Source organism: Felis catus, chromosome B1 (genome assembly GCF_018350175.1).
Source record: "Felis catus isolate Fca126 chromosome B1, F.catus_Fca126_mat1.0, whole genome shotgun sequence".
Classification (NCBI taxonomy): Eukaryota; Metazoa; Chordata; class Mammalia; order Carnivora; family Felidae; genus Felis; species Felis catus.
In genome coordinates this window covers 162,453,670-162,473,754 of record NC_058371.1, presented here as the reverse complement: position 1 = coordinate 162,473,754, position 20,085 = coordinate 162,453,670, and the positions used below count along the sequence as shown (strand labels likewise).

The 20,085-nt window shown below is 40.3% G+C and overlaps 2 protein-coding genes across 32 annotated transcripts in view; one reads left to right on the top strand and one right to left on the bottom strand.

The window, feature by feature from the left end:
• Positions 1 to 9,474, top strand: part of FIP1L1 (factor interacting with PAPOLA and CPSF1) — an 82,585-nt gene extending 73,111 nt beyond the window's left edge. For all 25 annotated transcript variants that reach the window (XM_045056374.1, XM_045056367.1, XM_045056377.1 and 22 more), the window contains 2 exons: positions 5,401 to 5,538; positions 6,119 to 9,474. In XM_045056374.1, coding sequence (XP_044912309.1) covers positions 5,401 to 5,538; positions 6,119 to 6,266 — 286 coding nt within the window. In that variant the 3' untranslated portion in view covers positions 6,267 to 9,474. The remainder of the gene's footprint in view (positions 1 to 5,400; positions 5,539 to 6,118) is intronic.
• Positions 7,197 to 20,085, bottom strand: part of LNX1 (ligand of numb-protein X 1) — a 184,067-nt gene continuing 171,178 nt past the window's right edge. For 6 of the 7 annotated variants that reach the window (XM_019829496.3, XM_045056361.1, XM_011281883.4 and 3 more), the window contains 4 exons: positions 15,087 to 15,264; positions 12,753 to 12,981; positions 8,139 to 8,297; positions 7,197 to 7,775 (listed from right to left, as the gene is read on the bottom strand). In XM_019829496.3, coding sequence (XP_019685055.3) covers positions 7,640 to 7,775; positions 8,139 to 8,297; positions 12,753 to 12,981; positions 15,087 to 15,264 — 702 coding nt within the window. In that variant the 3' untranslated portion in view covers positions 7,197 to 7,639. Of the gene's footprint in view, positions 7,776 to 8,138; positions 8,298 to 8,515; positions 9,420 to 12,752; positions 12,982 to 15,086; positions 15,265 to 20,085 lie in introns of those variants that run through there. The other variant, XM_045056362.1, reaches the window with a different exon arrangement.

The window sequence follows — 20,085 nt, the reverse complement described above, 5'->3', positions numbered from 1 at the left end:
TCGGAGGCCCAACCAACTGAGCCACCTATGCGCCCCAGATGCATCTTTTTAAACTTAATATGCTCAGAAAGAATTGTTCATTTTAATACATCTTTGCAGATAGCCTTTAAAACAGACTTTGTTAAATATTTTCATGCAAACCTTGGAGTGGCAATTTTTCCTCATTCCATTTATGGAAAATAGCTACCGTATAACTTAATTGGTAAAAGACAACTCTCATCAGTCCTGACAGCCAAATCACAAGTTTTTATCAGAAAAGAAGTCTGATTTCATTTTTTTGTTCACTTTAAATGAGTATAAGATGCTGCCCCTCAACACTTTTGATTTGCTTTTCTTCAGAGGGATTTCAGTGGATTTTGTTTGTTTGTTTGTTGTTTTAACTAGGTCAAGGAAAATGGTTTATGACTTCACCACACTACTTTACATACAGTATATCTGAAGTTAGGACATCCCAGAAGACAGAATACTCCCATTTCTTACTCCGTATTTTATCCTTGACAGAAAAATGTGTCAGATAGGAAGACTGAAAGCCTTATAGCTTTGTTATTCCTTGAATAAAATAGATCTGACATTAATATTTTAAATTAGATATCTAAAAAAAAATTTTTTTTCATGTTTATTTTTGAGACAAAGAGCATGAATGGGGGAGGGTCAGAGAGAGGGAGACAGAGAATCCAAAGCAGGCTCCAGGCTCCGAGCTGTCAGCACAGAGCACAACGCAGGGCTCAAACTCACGGATTGTGAGATCATGACCTGAGCCAAAGTTGGATGTTTGACTGAACCACCCAGGAGCCCCTTAAATTAGATATTTTTAATGCCATGATTGTTTTTGCACCCTGAGTCAATGTATCAGAGTAAAATTGGTAAAAGGAATGCCTTTTGTAAAGGGCTAGGAAGTTGATTGTGAGAGAAGAGATTGGAGAAGCGGCATGATGCTTCACCCGCTGGTATGTATCATTACGCAGTTCACGTTTAGGAAAGTTTCTGGAAGTTGTGGGTGGCAGTCGATGCCTCAGAACGTTTTGTGCCACTGGAAAGAATTCATACGCTGACGTGGTACTGGCACGTGTGCTGGTCTAGAGAATAATTCAGAATTCTCCTAATGATCCACAGGTCCCAGGCCAGTACACCTTCCTACATTTTAGAACACCCAGTTCTCTCTCAAGCCAATATATCCCATGTTTTAGCTATGCTGAACTAGATGGTATTTTGGAAAGCCCCCATAGTTCCGTACTCGTTCATGTTGTTCCTGTCTTCTGTGAGCTTTTCTGAACCCCCCAAAAAATGGAATTCTTTCCTTCACTTGCTCTCTAAGTATTTAGCATATCTTCTTTAAAGCATGTCTTTCTTAGCAAGCCTTTCTAAGGGTGTTGGCCACCATCTTCCATTTCTGTATTCTCAGCACTTTGTATAGTTAATGCCTAACATGCAATGATAAAATGCCATACGTTGCAGGGGAGGAAGATGAATATAGTAAAGACAGTTCTGAAAGCTGTTGTGTGAAACTCTGTTTTAGCTAGGCAGATTTTGAAATTAAGAAAAATCAAACTTTATCATTAGGAAAGCATTAATTTTAGCATCTCGTTAAAATATCAGTCTTGGTGGGGTGCCTGGGCAGCTTAGTCAGTTAAGCATCCGAATTTGGCACAGGTCATGATCTCACAGTTTAGAGTTAAAGCCCTGCATGGCACTACCATCAGCACAGAGCCTGCTTCAGATCCTCTGTCCCTCCACCCCTTCTGTGCCCCTGCATTTGCATGCACACACACACTCTGTCTCTCAAAAATAAACATTTAAAAAATATATATACAGTCTTGGTACCATCACAATATAGAATGAAATGAGTCAAAATAACTTTTTTTATACTAGCTATTTTTATGGATGGGATAAATGTACATAGACAGTTTTCTGATTTTGCTAGATCAGTTAAGGATGTGAGCATATACTTGATTCAGGCAGCATTTGTTTTGTTAGATGTGATCATGTAATTACAGGCTTCTTACTCCAAAAAGGTCCTTAGGGATTATCTAATCTAAATTTTGACTTGGCAGATGAGGAAATGGATGTGTGAAGAAATTAAGACAACGGTAGAGAGCTATATGGGCTACTGAAAAAAGTGGTTGAGATATTACTTAAAATCCTTTTTAGTCTTGAAATTAGTTAAAAAATTCTGTTACTTTTTATTTTTCTTATTACTCTGTATGCACTTTCTTTATCAGTGGGTGGAAGTGATTCATTCATTCATGTAACTGACATTTTCTGATCCCTGTTATATGCCAGGAACAGAGCTATGTGCTAAGGATACAGAAATACTCACACACTATCCTTACAGATTTAAGCATGTAATGTTGTCAAGGGGACTAGGACGGGTTAGTAGTTTTAAGCGTTACCTAAAAAAAAAAAAAGTGCCATAAGAAACAATAGGATTTATTCATCTTTTATTTATTCATCTTTTTCCTTCTTATAGCTCCTAATAGTGACTGTAGGAGCTGGTAACATTTTATTAAGTATAAATAAGTAAAGGTTGATACAATAAGTATGTGTGTAGGTTTTGTGTTTCAGTATGAATATAGTGCGATGGGATATGTGCTGTTAACCTTGACCACATAGTGCATAATTCTGTTACATTCAAAAGCATTACTTTCAGGCAATGAATTGTTTCCCTTTTAAAAAAAATTTTTTTTTGTTTATTTGAGAGAGAGAGAGAGGGAGAGGGAGAGCATGAGCAGGAGAAGGGCAGAGAGAGAGGGAGACACAGAATCCGGAGCAGGCTCCAGGCTCTGAGCTGTCAGCACAGAGCCTGATGTGGGGATCGAACTCATAAAATGTGAGATCATGACCTGAGTTGAAGTCGGACGCTTAACTGACTGAGCCACCCAGGCGCCCCAGAAGCTGAATTTTTTCTAATGTAATTCAAATGGATATATTTGAGATAGCACAGTTATTTCTAGAATGTACATGTTCACAAGGTGCTGAATGTAAACTTGATATACGTAAGAAGACTAAATTGAATTGCTTTGCTAGAGTTCATAAGTTCTTTGTGTAAATAATACATTTATAGAATATTTGAGGCTAAATTCTCTGATTCTTCAGTTTCAAATACACGCATGCACAGATGTTACTCAGTTTTTATGGAGACTGAAAACGATTAATAGTTAAACCACATTTGATTTTCATATTGGTAAGCTATGGGGCATCAGGAGTCAGTGTTTACCAAAATCTGACTAAAAGTTCAAGGACAGAGCAGCAAAAGATGGAGGAATTTTGTGTTGTTCTGGATTATCCCAGGAATAGTGTTCTCTGGAAAACCCCAGTGAAGTATAAAAGTAAGGGCCATTTTTCCTAAAGACTGACATTTTGAAATAAGGCATGTAAGTGTGTGTTATCTTACAAATTACAGGGTCATTGTTTTGAAAATTATAGACCAGTCTCAACATCTGGTTTTTAGGCTGCTTAAGTGTGGGCCCGAAAGAAGGCTGGTCATTTTAGGGTGTTTGAAGTGAGCTGTAATGATTTCCAGGCCTAGAGAAACCTTTGCGCCACAGCTGCTTATCAGAGAAGGGGACGGAAGGACAGATCCTCGTTATGTTCTGTGTGTGAGGCCGAATCTTCCGACACCACATCCCGTGGCTGTCTTCAGAATCTTAGGGGCCTCACAGCTAACAAGAGCTGGTGTTAGGATGAGAGAGAAAAGAGGGTTACAAATGACAAATTGCAATAATTGACCTTAGTTATTTTTATGTAAACCCAATACAAAGAAGGCCTCATTTTTATGGAGGATACTATTTATGATCATTGTTTGTCATGGTTATTCCCCTTCAGAAACATTAGAAGAGAGTCAGTCACTTTTATGAAAAAGGCTCTGCTTCTAAAAAATTGAGCACTGAATTGACTGAAGATGGGGAGAGCCTGCATGTTAGCTGCCATTTATTGAGGGCCCACTGTTGTGCCAGTTCTCCGACAACCTTGAAAATGACACTGGCCAGTTCTACAGATGAGAAAACAGGTCCAGAGAGGTTAACTAATTTACCCTGGGTCACACATTTAGTCAGTAGCAGGATCAGGATGTGGTCCTTGGTCTGTTCTGCACTTCCCATCTTAATGCAGCGCAGCATTGCATTTCAGGCCCCATGCTTCCACTGTCCAAATACAGAGTATATGTTTATGGTCAGAAAATGTGGATCCATGTGGGTACATACAGTATACTTTTTTTAGTAAGTTTTTGAAATGTTTACTGTATCTCAGGCAGGAAGAACTTGGTCAATAATAGGAGACGTTAGTTGTAGCACTACTGAATCATTACTTTTGGTAGGAGACCATAATTAAGTTGACTTTTTCTTTCATGTGGCTCATACTTTTAACTGATTCTGTGTCCTGTTACTTTCACTCATATACCTTAGCATCTCGATGCATCATGCAAGTTACTGATTTAATAATTTGTATTAGACCTTTCTAGAAACCAGAGCCCTTTAGTGTGTAGTGTGCTAGAAGATACTTTTTTTCTAAGGGAGTTTACTGATAATAGGTTGTAGAAAGTGTTGACCTCTGTGAACAACAACCAAAAAAAGATTGGAAAGATTAAGAGAAAGCTGGAGGGAAGACTGTAAGTGAAGAGACGCAAAAAGAGGACCAGTCTAGAGAGGTTAAAAAAAAAAGAGACTACCGTCCAACTCTAGCCATGAGTCCTAGCTTCACCAGTCCGTTCGATCTAAAGTCAGGAAATGGAGCTGCAGCAGAGGTGTGTGCACTTGCTGTCGTCCAGGGGACTCTGCCCGTCCCCAGCCACACACGTACCCAAAGTATTAAGCAATTGGGATGTCAGACTGTGTGTCCACAAGCAGTTCTGCCTGCATTGTGTGTGGATATTGTGGAAGCTGCTTTGATGTCCTTCTGTTCTTCAGGCTTACATACTTCTTCATGAGATGAATGTATTCTTCATGTGATTGAAGAACGTAAGCACTTTCATCTACTTTCCACTTGTAGCCATTGTGAGCCAGGTATCTTTACTTATAAAATCTTGGGCACACAGAGATTCTAAAAATATAAGAGTTTTGGTTGGAAAGCTAAGATACACAAAGATGCTTTTAATTTTAAAACAAAAGAAAATGAAGCCAATGAAATTTTAAATCTGTTATTGCTCCCAGTTTTTTTGGGAAAAAACCCTCATTGTTACATAAAATTTCTAAATAACTGTGAAAGCACAAAACAAAATTGGACCTTTAACATGTAATCGTTTTATATTAGATCTAGTAATAATTGGGGAATGGCATCGTTTCCCTCAGTTCAACAAATGTATTTTGCATCTATTCTGTATAAGATGCTAATAACAACAACATGGAGGCTTCTGGCTTAGACTCAATTAGTCCAGTTGTCATGAAAAGTTTTTTATTCCAATTTCAGTGACGAAGAACGATACAGATACAGGGAGTATGCGGAAAGAGGGTATGAGCGTCACAGAGCAAGTCGAGAGAAAGAAGAACGACACAGAGAGAGACGACACAGAGAGAAGGAGGACACCAGACACAAGTCATCTCGCAGGTTTGCTCTCTTATAGTGAGTCACTTGGAAGCCAAGAGACGTTGGTGTGACGTTGGAAAGTTAAACATTTCCAAATAACTGGTAGACCATATGTGTTCCTCGTTGGAGGATTAAGAATAAGGTGTTGAAATAGTTGGTTCTTATAGGCTCAACAGAGGTTTTGAAATCTAACAAGACTGCATTTAATACCCATAGACTTGCTGCATTGTCTTGTTGGGAGAGGGTTTTGTTTAGCATGTGAACCAGTAATAGTCTTAAAAAATTCTTTTATGCCTATTTGCCCAAAGTCAACCCTAGAAATAATTTCCTTTTATGATTTAGTGCTTCCATTTCTAATTTGTAGTAGTTTTTCCTGAATAAAGTATATGGGCTCTGAGACTCTAGGATAATATCAGGAAGGGGAGCTTGTAATGTAAATATAATCTGTATAAAAATCATGGAAACTGATTACTTCTCAAAATGTGCTTGAGAAAAAGAATGGTTTATTTAAAACCCAGTATTATGTTGAGAATTTACCTAGAATTTACCTAGACAAAGTGGGGTTTTTTTCTACTTAAGAACACACCTTTTTTTCCTTCAGTAATAGTAGACGTCGCCATGAAAGTGAAGAAGGAGACAGTCACAGGAGACACAAGCACAAAAAATCTAAAAGAAGCAAAGAAGGAAAGGAAGCTGGCAGTGAGCCTGCCCCCGAACAGGAGAGCACCGAAGCTGCACCTGCCGAATAGGTGTGGCTAAGGCCTTGTGTGTCTGTCAGGGCCAGAAGTGTACCATAAATCTTGTTATTTTTCTGGATGATGTTTAAGAAATTTACCTTTAATCTTGTTCTGTTAGTATGAAAAGTTAACTTTTTCTCAAAATAAAAGAGTGAATTTTTCATGTTAAGTTAAAAATCTTTGTCTTGTAATATTTAAAAAAAATAAAGACAGCAATGACTTTGTATCCAAGAAAGTAATGTGAATGAGTCACTCAGCAGGGACTTTTAAAGAGCTGTGTACATACACAGTTTCTGATGAAGGTCAGGGTTCCACCTCGGCCATCATTTTCTTGAGTTAATCAAATACCAGTCTCTTAAGAGATGGCACTACAACAGGCACCTCTGAGTCTAAAAGTTAAGGGCAGTCTTTGTCAGCACTGCTGCGGCTGAAGACCTCAAGACACGGTCTTGATCTCACAACTTTTTGATGGGTTTTCAGTGGAACTAAATGGGGAACTTTTGTATCCAAATTAGTAAAATCTACAGGCCTTTGGGTGGTGTCTGAAATAACCTGCCCCAAGTGTAGTTTCTAGAGCAGGCACGTGGACAGATACCCGTCACTGTGACACAAAGTTGAACTGCTTCACGGCTATCTGCAAGAGCCAGGGTCAAGCTGGTTTGGCCTTTCTTGATGCTTTTTCCAAGGCTCATTGGTTGAGCAGCACGTGGAGTTTTTACATAGTTACTAGCTAATTGTGAATGAAAAGACAAGAGCTTTGCATTAGTCATTTCCTATTAAATCTAAGAATGCAGGTTTATAATAGTCTGTGAGCATTTTTAGGGATAAGCCTTAGGATGTATTTGTCAGTCATGGTAACAACATGGTTCTGAGAGAATCCGTTACTAGGATCCTGTAAGTAGTGTAGTAGAAATGAACTTAATATCACATACTAAAAGACAATTATAATTTGAAAAATATTTATTTCTCATTTGATGAACAGTTTCTTCACCAGTGCACTTTTAAAATCCTCTGGCTGTAAATTGGTTTTTAAATGTCCATAATGTACACTTTACACGCCTCAGCATGTACCAAATTTTTAATTATAGGATTTGAATTCAGTGGGGGCATACAAATTATCTCAGCCATGTAAGAGCTTTTTAATGAATAGAAAAATATAAACAGTTGTAATGTGAAATCCACACTGAATAAGAACTATTACTAATGTTTATATTTTGAGAATTACTTTTTCGGAGGTGTAATGGCCTTTCATCAGATCACACTTTCCTGACATTAGTTTACATTTTTACAGTCTATTCTTTAAATATAAAAATTGACAAGATAAATATATTGTTTCAACTTAGCTTATTTGTGGTTTTCTGTTTTCCTACGAGCCATCATTGGTTCTATAAAAAAGTGCCAGGCCAAGAAACAATAGTAAGAGTAATTTTTCCTTTAAGTTCCTTCAGCATCCTTGCCAAGCAAGCATGAATCATTCCTGATGTACTTCTACCGTTGACAGCCAGAAGAATGTCACCACATCTAAAAAACAAAACAACCCATGATTAACATTTTGGTCTGTAGCTAAGGTTAATGCAAGTGTATCTGGTGGTCCTAGCTCTTACTATATCTGTCAATCTTAATTATATAAAATTCTAAAAAAACCTTCTAATGAAGGCTTTTCCCCCTCCTCACTTGAATTCTGCACACACTCTCCATTCAGCTTCTGTTAGAAAGGATGCTAAAAGTATGGGAAGTTGCTGTATGGGACCAGGGAATTCTTAGAAATTGAAAGCTATGTAAATTTTTCTTACCAATAAAACAAGGTATGTAATACATGAGATATTTCTAATGGGGCCATGCTTTTGCATATATAAAACACTGGAAATAAGCCATCATTATTACCTAATTCTTCCATCATTGTATGCTGGTGTTCCTTCAACAATGGACTTAATAAAAAAAGGTTTGTCCCCAATGTATTCTTCGTAACCTCCTACAATGCAGAAGCCCAGACTCCCAGCTGTGTTTCTTCGTAATATGACATCTTTACAGTTATACAGGTACCTGAAATAGAATGTAAGCAATTTATCTGCACAGATCGGTTGAACTCTTAGTAATAATTAGGATTCATCTCCCGTGCCCTTTATTGGCATTTTTCAGACTAGCATTGGATGGGTCTTACTCAAAATTGTCATAGCCCAGCGACGTTTTGTGCTGTTAGCTGGCTTTTTCCAGTTGAACGGTTTCCCGTTGCTAAACACCCCTTAAAAAATACTATTGTGTTCTGTTTACATGTTTAGTGGGAAAAATAAGCCTATTTTTGGCTTAAAGATTCGATGTCTCAATTTATATTAAAAAGTTGGAAATGCCTAAATCCTTATTGATGAGCCAATTCAAGCCTACTTAGCGACATTTTTATTTACTTGTGGATATAATCTTACTGCAGACAAAAATCCTTTAAATGATTAATCTCCGTGAAAAAAAATTTAAACCTAACCCTAACTTGCCAAAGTTTTGACTCTTGAAATAATACCAGTTTAAATGTAGCTCTACATGCTTGACAGGTTATAGAGAAGTATGCAGGCATAAACTGAATGGAAATCGAGGTACTTTTAGAGATTAGAAGAATGATTCATAAGGGAAGAGAAAAAGTAAACCGAATAGCAAGGTACAGAAGGAATGGGAGGAGGAGAGGCCACAGGTCTTCTGTGAATGGGCACAATCCTCATAGAGGTTAGAGGGAAGGAACTATTTGGTGGCAGCTGGACCAGTGTTGACACAGGTGCAAAGCAAGTGCAAACTGTGTTACAGTTGTGACAGGTTGTGTGTCAGGAACTGGATTGGACTAAAACCCCCCAGTTGAGGAACTGGTTTAAAAGAAAGCATTTTCATATTGGTAAAAATCAAGATATGATTGTTTTGTTTATAAGCTGTACCTTAAAATATTAACTGCCTTTTGGAAAACCAATAAACTGTCTCATGTGAAAGGTTTTGTTAAGTGATGACGTTGGTCATTCTATTTGTTACTGACCTTGCTAATCAGTGTAAATGTGACTTCATGACGTTGCTGATTCCAACTTAAAATAAGCTTTGACTTTGGTGGATAACTTTAAAATGTAGTGGTAAAATTCAACTCTGTTTTGTATCTGTTGTCACATAATTTACAGTAATTTCTTTCACTGATAGCTGAAAAATAACAATTTTCTTTTAATAAAACAACAACCATATTTTGATTGCAAAATATTCCATCTGCTGTATTTCACAGGAAGACCTCTGGTGTGAAACATTCACCCTGTAGGATCTGTGGCGTGTTAGATACCACATTTGCATGGCGGTTCACTGACTAGCTCATACAGAACGCAGGTAACAGTTCTCCAGACTCCCCACGGCATTACATTCCTACCTGTGCCCAGTACTGGGGGGAAAGCAGATGAAGAATTCGGTGATTCCTACCCAAGGTCATCAGCAAGTATCTGTTACCATTTCCCAGCCATCATTCCTTAAAACATATAAATGGGTACCTAGAGCAATACTTGAAACAGTATTTCTCATTCTTTGACTATTGGATTTTTTCATGGAGTATCACCTTGGATCTTTAATTTTTATTGAATATTTGATTTCATGTGGACAAGCTATAAACCTCACCATCTAAAAATCCTGTTCTAGTGTAAAAGTTTCAACATAACGTGAATGAATTGTGTCTATTTTCCTAGACTCTTGTTTTGATACTGGAGAGAAAGTATCGGGATCATCTTTTAGCAGATGTTTATTGAGCGTACCACATTCTGGGCACTTGGGGTATCAGTGAACAGACAAAAACCCCTGACCACTCTGCCATGCATTCACGTAGATGGCAATGTTACTGAGAGATTTTTCACTAAGTACTTTCCTTACTTTTGTGTTGAGTAGTTTAACTTTGTAGCATAGGAAAGTACTGTAAACCCCTTCAAAATCAGACCTTGGTTAGTTGGAACTGAGGAGTACTGGGCATTTTTTTTCTCAAGTTAAATGATTTCACTCCCCATTGGGAAATGTGGAAGCTGGCTTTGGTCAATGATGCTGAGGATTTACCTTTGAAATATTAAGCGACTTTAAATTCTATAAACATGAGTTTTCCTATTCTGAAACTCTCTAAATTTAGGGCTCATTGAAGAAGAGTTGGATAATTAAAAAAAATAGCAACGAGTTTAGTAATTTTCTCCCAGTGAGAAAATTACGGTTACCTTAATAACTAAACTCCATGTTAAGGACCATGGTGAAGTCTTGGGTTGCTCAAGAAGCTGTAAAATTTTGTTCCACTGGCTGTTCCTTCTCAGTCTCCAAGGATTCCCCTTTTCTCAGCAGACCTCAGTGTTTCACTGAGCCCCTACACTACCAAAGGGTGGTTCTCAAAGTGTCTGGAGATCAAAAACTCCTTTTGCCTTTCAGGGAGTCCAGAGGTCAAAAAATAATTTTATCGTAATAGACATTATTTGCCGTTTTAAAAACTCTCATTTTTCTCATGAGCGTTTAAGCTCAGAGAACACAGGATGGGTGATCTGGCAACAGAGTGAATGCAGAGGTAGATGTGAGAGTCCAGTTATCTTCTGTTCTAGCCAAAGAGTAAAGAGGTTGGCAAAAAATACTGCTACTCTTCTCACTATCTCACTCCGAAGTCTTTTCTGGGTTCCCACAGCACCCTGTGCCTGTATAATAGTAACACACATTAACTCATTTCTCCCCTATCCTACTGGTCCAGATGAGAGCATGTTTTGAAAGACTTCCAGATGTGGAATGTGGCCCTGGGAGCCAACAGAAAACGAAGCAAAAGGTCTTTGGTGATTTCTGAGTCCCCTTGAGTTGAAGAGCATCTGATAAGTTGTAAAGCTGAGGGGTAATCCTGGAGTTGCCGCCTATGGTGTGACCCTCAAAGCCTCAACTCTGGCGCTTTACAGAGAATGTTCGCCAACCCCTGACTTTGACTTTTCCTAGAAAAACACACAAGGAACTGGTAACCGTGATTCCCTCAGGGGAGTGGATCTGAGGGGACAGACATGAGAGACTCACCCTGCACCCTTCTCCCCTTTGGTGCCTCAGATTTCTTCTGTGATTATATTACTGTGAGGGGACGAGGGGCCAAAGGAAACTAAGGGCCGCCAGGGTGACCGAAGACCAGTGTTGTCTGTGCTGGCATCATTTCGCACTTCCTGTCTACTTCTTTTAAAGGAAATGAACCAAATCCAGACTACACTTCTGGCAGGAGCAGAGAATCGCTGCCTCAGGCCAGGTGACAAAAAAAATGGAGAGAAAGCCACTCGGTTGGTTATATTTGGAGTAAAAGCATCTCGCATTTGTCCTGTCTACCACGAATGAGGAACTCTGATAGATGATGAATAGCTTTCAAGCACGCAAAAACAAAAAACAAACAAAAAAACCCTGCTTTCATAGACTCCAGTTTCAGAAAGATTAAAAAATCTTAGTTCAAGTAACTCGTCTTCCACTCAGGCTCTGTCCAAAATACTTGCAGATTTTCAAACTGCCTCAATGCTCAATTTTCAACTGTTTAAAAATGTCCTTATTTTAAAAATAATCAACGAGGAAAGGCTCAAAAAGGAATCTAGGTCAGTGTATCTGAGGCAGGGATGTTTTTTAAAACCTCATTTGAAATTTGAAAAGAAAAAAAAAAAGACAAAGAGACCGTCCTATCTCCACCCTCAAGAAAAATGTCCTAAAACCAAACATCCTACTTTTATTCATTAAATCCAACGGCAGCATTTCATCTTCGGTGACTCTAATATTTAACATTTACATCACACAGTTAGAATTTGTAAGGCAATCCTTTGAAGGTCAAGAGTTTGTGCTCTGCTGCAGGTGTGCAAACCCCAATTTATCTGTTCTTCAAAAATTTAATTTCTGCATCTAGCCATTTACAATGTCCTTAAAAACTGTCCCGACGTGTCTGTGCAAGACAATTTAATGGTTTCACATAAGGCTCCGGTTACGTCTCACTGAAATGACAACCCGGCTGCTCCCTGAAGTTTTCTAGAACTTTACAAGAGTAGGAACTAGAGAGTCTTGAGACATGCCCCTCAACCAGCACATGCTTCAACATCCGGGTACACGTAAGATGTTCTGCTGAAGGGTTTTACCTCTGCAAGTTCTGAGGATTCCACTAGCAAAGTAAGGGAAGGTTCCAGAGCGGGGGAGCCTGGTTGGGTTTTAGCCCTCTGCCCCCATCAGCTGAGCTCTCTCTGCTGCATTGAGCCATACAACGTACAAGGGCAGCAGCCCAGGAGCTCCTCAACGTGAGTGTCTAACAATGTTTCCACATCCAGGCTTTCATCCTGCTCTGGGATTTCCGCATGCAATTTCAGTAACAGAAGGGAGGACAGACTTCTTTCAAATGGTCTCACAATCAAACGTGGGGCTCACAAGGATGCTAGTGCCACGAACGTGGCTAGTGCCGAGAGAGTAAGAGTGGTCCGGGAAATGCAACGGTTTCCCCCCACATCTCCGCAAGGATGTCAAGTTGGGACTCACCGTGGTAATTCCAGCCACATGATCCAGGACGGGGACCAGTCTCTGGCCGGGGCTACGTTGTGGTTGGAGTCCAGGGCTGCTGGGCTGCTGCTCGCTTCCTCGGGTTCACGTTCTTTGACTTCCAAAGCTTTCAGGACCACCAAGGAGGATGTGCTTTTCAATAATGCAACTGCCTCACTCCGGCTGACCTCTGTTAGTTCAATCCCGTTCACGTTTAACAAAATGTCACCTGATGGCCAGAGAAGCAGAAGCTATCTTTAGTGAGAGCGCAAATAGGAACTTCTAGAAAAGTGCAAAGGGGCAGGGGCTGACTGCGATGTGGGGAGGTGAGGAGGGTGAAGGGCCATGTCATTAGCCTCCTGCACTGACGTGAGGCTGAGTTCTCCAACAGCAAAATGGCTAGCATGTGGGTGTTTCACGGCACTGGGAAGTTATGTTTGGAGGTTTCTAAAGCATACTCGTTAGTGTTTGGTTGTTGCCTTTAAAAAAACAAAAAGCAGGGGCGCCTGGGTGGCTCAGTCGGTTAAGCGTCCGACTTCGGCTCAGGTCACGATCTCACAGTCCGTGAGTTCGAGCCCCGCGTCGGGCCCTGTGCTGACAGCTCAGAGCCTGGAGCCTGCTTCACATTCTGTGTCTCCCTCTCTCTCTGCCCCTTCCCTGCTCATGCTGTGTCTCTGTCTCAAAAAATAAACATTAAAAAAAATTTTTTTAAAGGGAAAGCAGGTAGATAAATTAGCTTCGTTTACCATTTAATCAAAGAAAACCTACTTCTTCACTTCTTGTTTCTCGGTTTTAGCACAAGAGAGAGCATTTGGCAAAAGCTCCAAGTACCCGCATGGAGCCTGGCATGAGGTGGGCGCCCAACAAACGTGGACTGCCTGAAGAAGAGACCACCCCTGAAAGGGTCTGGCAGAGGAGAACACAGCGTGTTAAGAAAAACGAGCTGGAGCGATGCTCTTAAAGAGGGGAAAGGAGTTAACACTGTGGTTCACTGCAAAGGTGATAGTAACTTCCATCGGTTAAGCACCTACTACGTGCAGGGCCATTTCCATACACCAGCCCGCACAGTCCTCTGCTCGCATTCTCTCGCTAACAAGCCACTTCTTGGCGGACCTCATCACTCTCCACCCCGCTGCTTGGGTGAAAAAGAGCAAGAGAAACCAAAAGACATACTTCTCCTACCTCCAATTTCTATTCTTTGATCTCTCTCCTAATCTCCTGCCTCCTTTGACTCTCATCTTTTTCACACAGAATAACCATAGCAAGAGTAAAAAGATAGGAAGAGACAGATGGGAAAGGCTTGACCACCAGCCCAAGCCCTGCCCGACCCCAAAAGAAGCACTGTTAGGTTGGCCAAAGAAATCCCTTACCATGCCCCCCCCACCCGCCCCCACCCGTGGCTCCTCAGGCTGAACAGCTGTACTTCAGGAACTTCACGTGATCTCCTGAATCTGAATCTCCTTCAACGACTTAATTGCTCAACCATCTGAGCTACCCCTTCGTGGGAATTGACAATATGATTAAAGATACATACTTGGCATCACCTTCCTTCATTCAGAGTAACCCAGGACACATAAGATTAAAATAATTAGGGGCGCCTGGGTGGCTCAGTCGGTGGAGTGTGCAGCTTCGACTCGGGTCATGATCTCGCAGTCTGTGAGTTCGAGCCCCACGTGGGGCTCTGTGCTGACAGCTCAGAGCCTGGAGCCTGCTTCTAATTCTGTGTCTCCCACTCTCCCTGTCCCTCCCCTACTTGTGCTCTGTCTCTCTCTGTCTCAAAAATAAATAAACGTTAAAAAAATTTTTTTAGATAATGAAACTTTTTTTTGTTTTACCAGTGGAAAAGAACCTAGCATGGTACTTTCATGATAAATATTACTTCATGGTAAATAATGTAAATGGTAAATATTCATTGGCTCAAAATCCATGAAAGTATTTCTCCCATCCAACCCACGAAATGGAACAATTCATGAATAGGTTCGTCACAGGATCAATCCGGCAAAAGAATCACTTAGAAAGAATGGAACCAAATTATGCCATTTAGTCGAGGCCACTTGCTCATAACTGTAGAACTTCTCCATCACTTCTTGGCATAGTTTGCAGGTGTCCACTTTATTAGCAAGCCAAGGGGCCCACATCGACCCACATAAACTAAGAGGGGTGAAACCCAGTCCAGCAACTAAACCCAAACCAGTCAAGATCAACGGGTAACATTGGTCCTGGGCAGATCAATGTCTCATTCTCTTGTTAATTCTGGAAGCAGTTACCTAACCCAGCAAGCTGCTAATTCATTTTTAACCCTCTGCTGCCCCAGTACTTTAAGTCTCTTTTTACCTGTTTTTATTCTTCCATCTCTGCTTATGACTCCTCCGGGCTCCACGCTGATGACATAGATAGGCAAATCCCATTCCCTATGTGATGCTCCCCCTGCAACGGTCATGCCGAGAGATTCGCTGGGGTCTTTTCGGACACTTACCACCTTCTCGTGGCAAGTGACCACAGGATGGAGGGGCTAAAGGCACAGACAGAAAAACAAACACGGCATATCTGTTCACAAGTGGGTTTGCATTTCCTACATACAAAAGCTACCAAAGCTGGATAAATATCAGATGGTAGTCCTTGCCCTCACAGAGAAAGACGCGCTCAGTCACCCCACACTTTGCCTCCATCCTCAACAGAGTTGCATTATCCCAAACTCTATAGGCTCAGAGAAAGTTTACATTTCAAATAGAAATGGAAACAAAAAAAAAAAAAAAAAAAAAAAAGGAAGAGGAACAGGTTGGAAACCACTGCAGAAATATTAAGCACACAAAGTGAACTACATCCCAAATATTCCAAGTGACTCATTCATTCCTGATAGCAGGGAGTATTTCTGAAAACTCTTGTCATTCATGAGAATCAGGATTTTTTTCTAAATTAGAAAAAAGTATTTGCAACAACATGAATGGAACTAGAGTGTATTATGCTAAGTGAAATAAGTCAGTCAGAGAAAGACAAATATCATACGATTTCACTCATATGGGGAATTTAAGAAACAAAACAGATAAACATAAGGGAAAGGAAGCAAAATTAAGATAAAAACAGAGAGGGAGACAAACCATAAGAGACTCTTAAATTCAGAGAACAAACTGAGGGCTGCTGGAGGGGAGGTGGGTGGGGGGATGGGCTAAAGGGGTGATGGGCATTAAGGAGGACACTCGTTGGGATGAGCACTGGGTGTTATATGAAGTGACGAATCACTGGGTTCTACTCCTGAAAATCATTATTACACTGTAGGTTAACTAATTTGGATTTAAGTGAAATTTAAAAATTAATTGAAAAAAAGGAACTGTAATTAAATAGTCTTCAGTTTAACTTAGGTAGAGGAAGTCAATTATAGAACTCCTTAAAGAAAAAAAATAATGGATTTCATAGATATCCCATTCAATGGATAACTGGGTTCTCCCCAGTTAGCATCTTCACTCTTCACATATCTCTGACAAATATGCAGTTCTACCCTTGAATTATATTATGTAAAAATATAGCATACACATTGTATAGCATACATTGAAGACCAACTTTTGAAAAATAAGAGAACTGTGATTTTGATTCAACAACTCTAGACCAAAAACAGTCAAAGCTGCATGCAGTGTTATCTTAAAGCAGTAAGAGTTGGTCAAGGGCGCTGTTTACCAATGAATACAGATCAGCATGTACTTTTACTTTTTTTTTTAAATTTTTAATGTTTATTTATTTTTGAGAGAGATAAAGAGACAAAGTGTGAGCAGGGGAGGGGCAGAGAGCCAGTGAGACACAGAATCTGAAGCAGGCTCCAGGCTCTGAGCTGTTAGCACAGAGCCTGGTGCAGGGCTTGAACTCATGAACCGCAAGATCATGACCTGAGCTGAAGTCAGAAGCTCAACTGACTGAGCCACCCAGGTGCCCCTCAACACATACTTTCCTAAAAATGTATCCTCCTCCCTGCTTGTGCAATGACTTGGGAACTAAACGGGAATGTGCCCTGCAAATATTATTTGCCCTGCAAATAATATAAATAAATATTTATAATACTTGATCAGACCTCAGAGAAGTCTCTGGTTCAAGAGAGAGTTTACAGTTGTAAATAAAGGAAGAAAATTAGAAAACACATCTGGTAAAAAAAAAAAAAAAATCAGGGTACAAAAGACAGTGTAAGTATACTACCTTTTGTTTAAAATGGTGTAGGAATGAGAATTTGTATTAATATTTGCGTTTTCATGAAGAAACTCTGGAAACAAAGAGGTTTTTTGGGCATGGAGGGGGGAACTGGACAGATCAAGCATGGGTGAGGGGCTCCTTCCTGTATCGTGTCCATTTTCTGAAACCTGGGAATAGATTATCTGTCCAACAAACCAACTGAATGATAATTAAACTTCTGTAAAGTTGATGGTTAACATCATATAGAATTACTGCCTGAATGCATGAGTCCATTTTTAATGCTTCATTATGAAGATAAGCTTAGGGGTTTTTTGTGTGTGTATTTATTATCTCACAATTTTCTATGGTATAAAATTACCCACCTCTGTTCTAATGGCCTTATTGCATCCAGTAACGGCCTGTTGACTGTATCCCTTGCACTGAACATAGCATTTGGCATATTCAAGATGGTAACTATGTGTTTGTCGAATAAACAGGTGATAAATTACGGCTGCCACAAATTGTTTTTGGTAGTGATGAAATACTAAAATAGGGATTGCAAATTATTATGGCAAGGTATTTGTTACAATTAGTGCTTACAAGGTCTGGGTTGTGTGTTTCTCTAAACCCCCAGAACCTTGAAGAAGACTGGTCATCAGACGCGGGTTGCAAAACGGAAATGGGACCTTCTTCAGGGCAAAGTTTCAAAATAAAACAGAGAAGTAACAGTTGTGTACACAGTGGCTCTAGCATTCCAGAGTAGATCTGGAGGTGCTCTCAAGGTCCGTTCTCAATGTAACTTTTCTCGTCCACAAAGCCATGAGATGTAGGATGCCTTTAATCACAGACATCTCTCAAAAGAGCCCTGTTTGGACATGCAGACAGTTCTGAAATGCACCCAACTCAGGGCTAAGTTCTAAACCTGGAGACTCCTACTGGCTGCTCTGTTTCTTCAGCTCATTCCTGGGGATAGTCGTACAACATTTACTCCCAAATCACAAATAAGGTCTTTCCTCCATTGTTTCCACATGGAAGCCAGGCATGCTGCTGGGACAGGGGATCAATCTCCCAAGGTGATGACTAAAACACAGTATGGAATGCTCTGGAAAACAAGGACATCTTTTCACATTAAAAAAATATATGTACACACAGGGGTGCCTGGGTGGCTCAGTCATTGGGCGTCCGACTACGGCTCAGGTCGTGATCTCATGGCTCATGAGTTTGAGCTCCGCATCGGGCTCTGTACTGACAGCTCAGAGCCTGGAACCTGCTTGGGATTCTGTCTCTCTCTCTCTCTCTGCCCCTCCCCTCTCACCCTCTCTCTCCAAAAATAAATGAACATTAAAAATTAAAATATATATATATGTACACACAATACACACTGTATTGCATTCTTGAACAGCTTCCTAGTACTTCATCATGTGTATATGTCATATCCCCCATTTTGGTTGTTTATAAGTCTCGTGAAAAATTAAACAATGTCACTGCAAACATCCTTAGACAACACATATCTCGTATGCTTGTGTAAATATTTCTTTAGGCTAATATCCTAACAGTACAACTGCTAAATCAAAGAACCTGAGCATTTTACATTTTGATACATACAACACAGCTCTATCATCTATAATGTCACCAATACCTTGTGAAAATGCTGATTTCCCACAATTCTGCCAACACTGGTTTTTATCAGTATTTACAACATTTGCCCAGATGAACAGACGATTGCAAATAATTGCCTTTCTAGGTAATAAGCTTAAACACGTTCTATGGTTAAACTTCTAACAGTAACAGCATTTTTGATCTTGTAATACTGTCATCACTCAAGCTTCCCCAACTTCATTTATGAAGAGGGTAAGCATGCCCATTGGGGCAGCCCTGTGATGGGAAGAAATGCGTCTGGAATGGAAGATATGCCTTTGACCTGAGAATCCTTTAGTTAAAAAAAAAAATGGGTCACTAAATTCATTTGAAAGTAGAAAACTTACTTATCTCATGAAAGATTCCAGAAATGGTTTCTCACCTGCCACACCAGATAATAGAAATAAGTGAGGCTGCGGGCGCCTGGGTGGCTCAGTCACTTAAGTGACTGGATCTCGGTTTCGACTCAGGTCACGATCTCATAGTTCATGAGTTTAAGCCCCGCATCAGGTTCTGTAGCTGGCAACACAGAGCCTGCTTGGGATTCTGGGTCTCCCTCTTTCTCTGCCCCTCCCACACCCGTGCTGTCTCTCTCTCTCTCTCTCTCTCTCTCTCAAAATAAATAAATTAAAAAGTGAGGCTGTAATTATTTTGTTGTGAATAAATATTCTTTGAACAATGCACAGATTGGCCAGATACTCTTTGAGGAAAAAAGAAAGAAATACAGTTTGTTATCTACTTAAATGTGTTTGGGCAGAAAAACTGAGACTCAACCTTAAAACAATTCTGATCAAGGAAGCACAGCTGGCCGGGGGAAACTGAGGACTGACACCCAAGAGATCTGAGTAAATCCATGGTCTCCCCGCCCATACTACTCTGCTTTCAGAGGTAATATTAAAAAAATTTTTTTTTCAACGTTTTTTATTTTTGGGACAGAGCGAGACAGAGCATGAACGGGGGAGAGGCAGAGAGAGAGGGACACACAGAATCAGAAACAGGCTCCAGGCTCCGAGCCATCAGCCCAGAGCCCGACGCGGGGCTCGAACTCCCGGACCGCGAGATCGTGACCTGGCTGAAGTCGGACGCTTAACCGACTGCGCCACCCAGGCGCCCCTCAGAGGTAATATTTTAACATGTGATAAAAAAAAAAAATTAACCTATTAATTTTCAGGTGCCTGTCAGAAAAAACACATGAAAGAATCAGTTACCCAAGAATGAAAGGTTTATCTCATTGACTAGAGAACTCAAATCCAATCCTGTCAAATAAAAGACCTGAGCTATAAGATCTGAATGCTGAAACCTATGTTCTCTTGACTGCACAGGTAGGTTATTTATGCTTTTAGATCCAAGTTCCTGGAGAGCAGCATCTTCCTCCACATTTCATCAGTGCTTACCCCACAGCCTTGCTGTACTGAGCAAGGAGATGTTTCAAGCACCTATGGGCTCAACACACATGACTGGGCACCCCCTAAATAGGAAACGTGTCCCTTGTATTTTGGACAGCCATCTGCCTTCCACACCAGAGGGAGAGACTCACGTT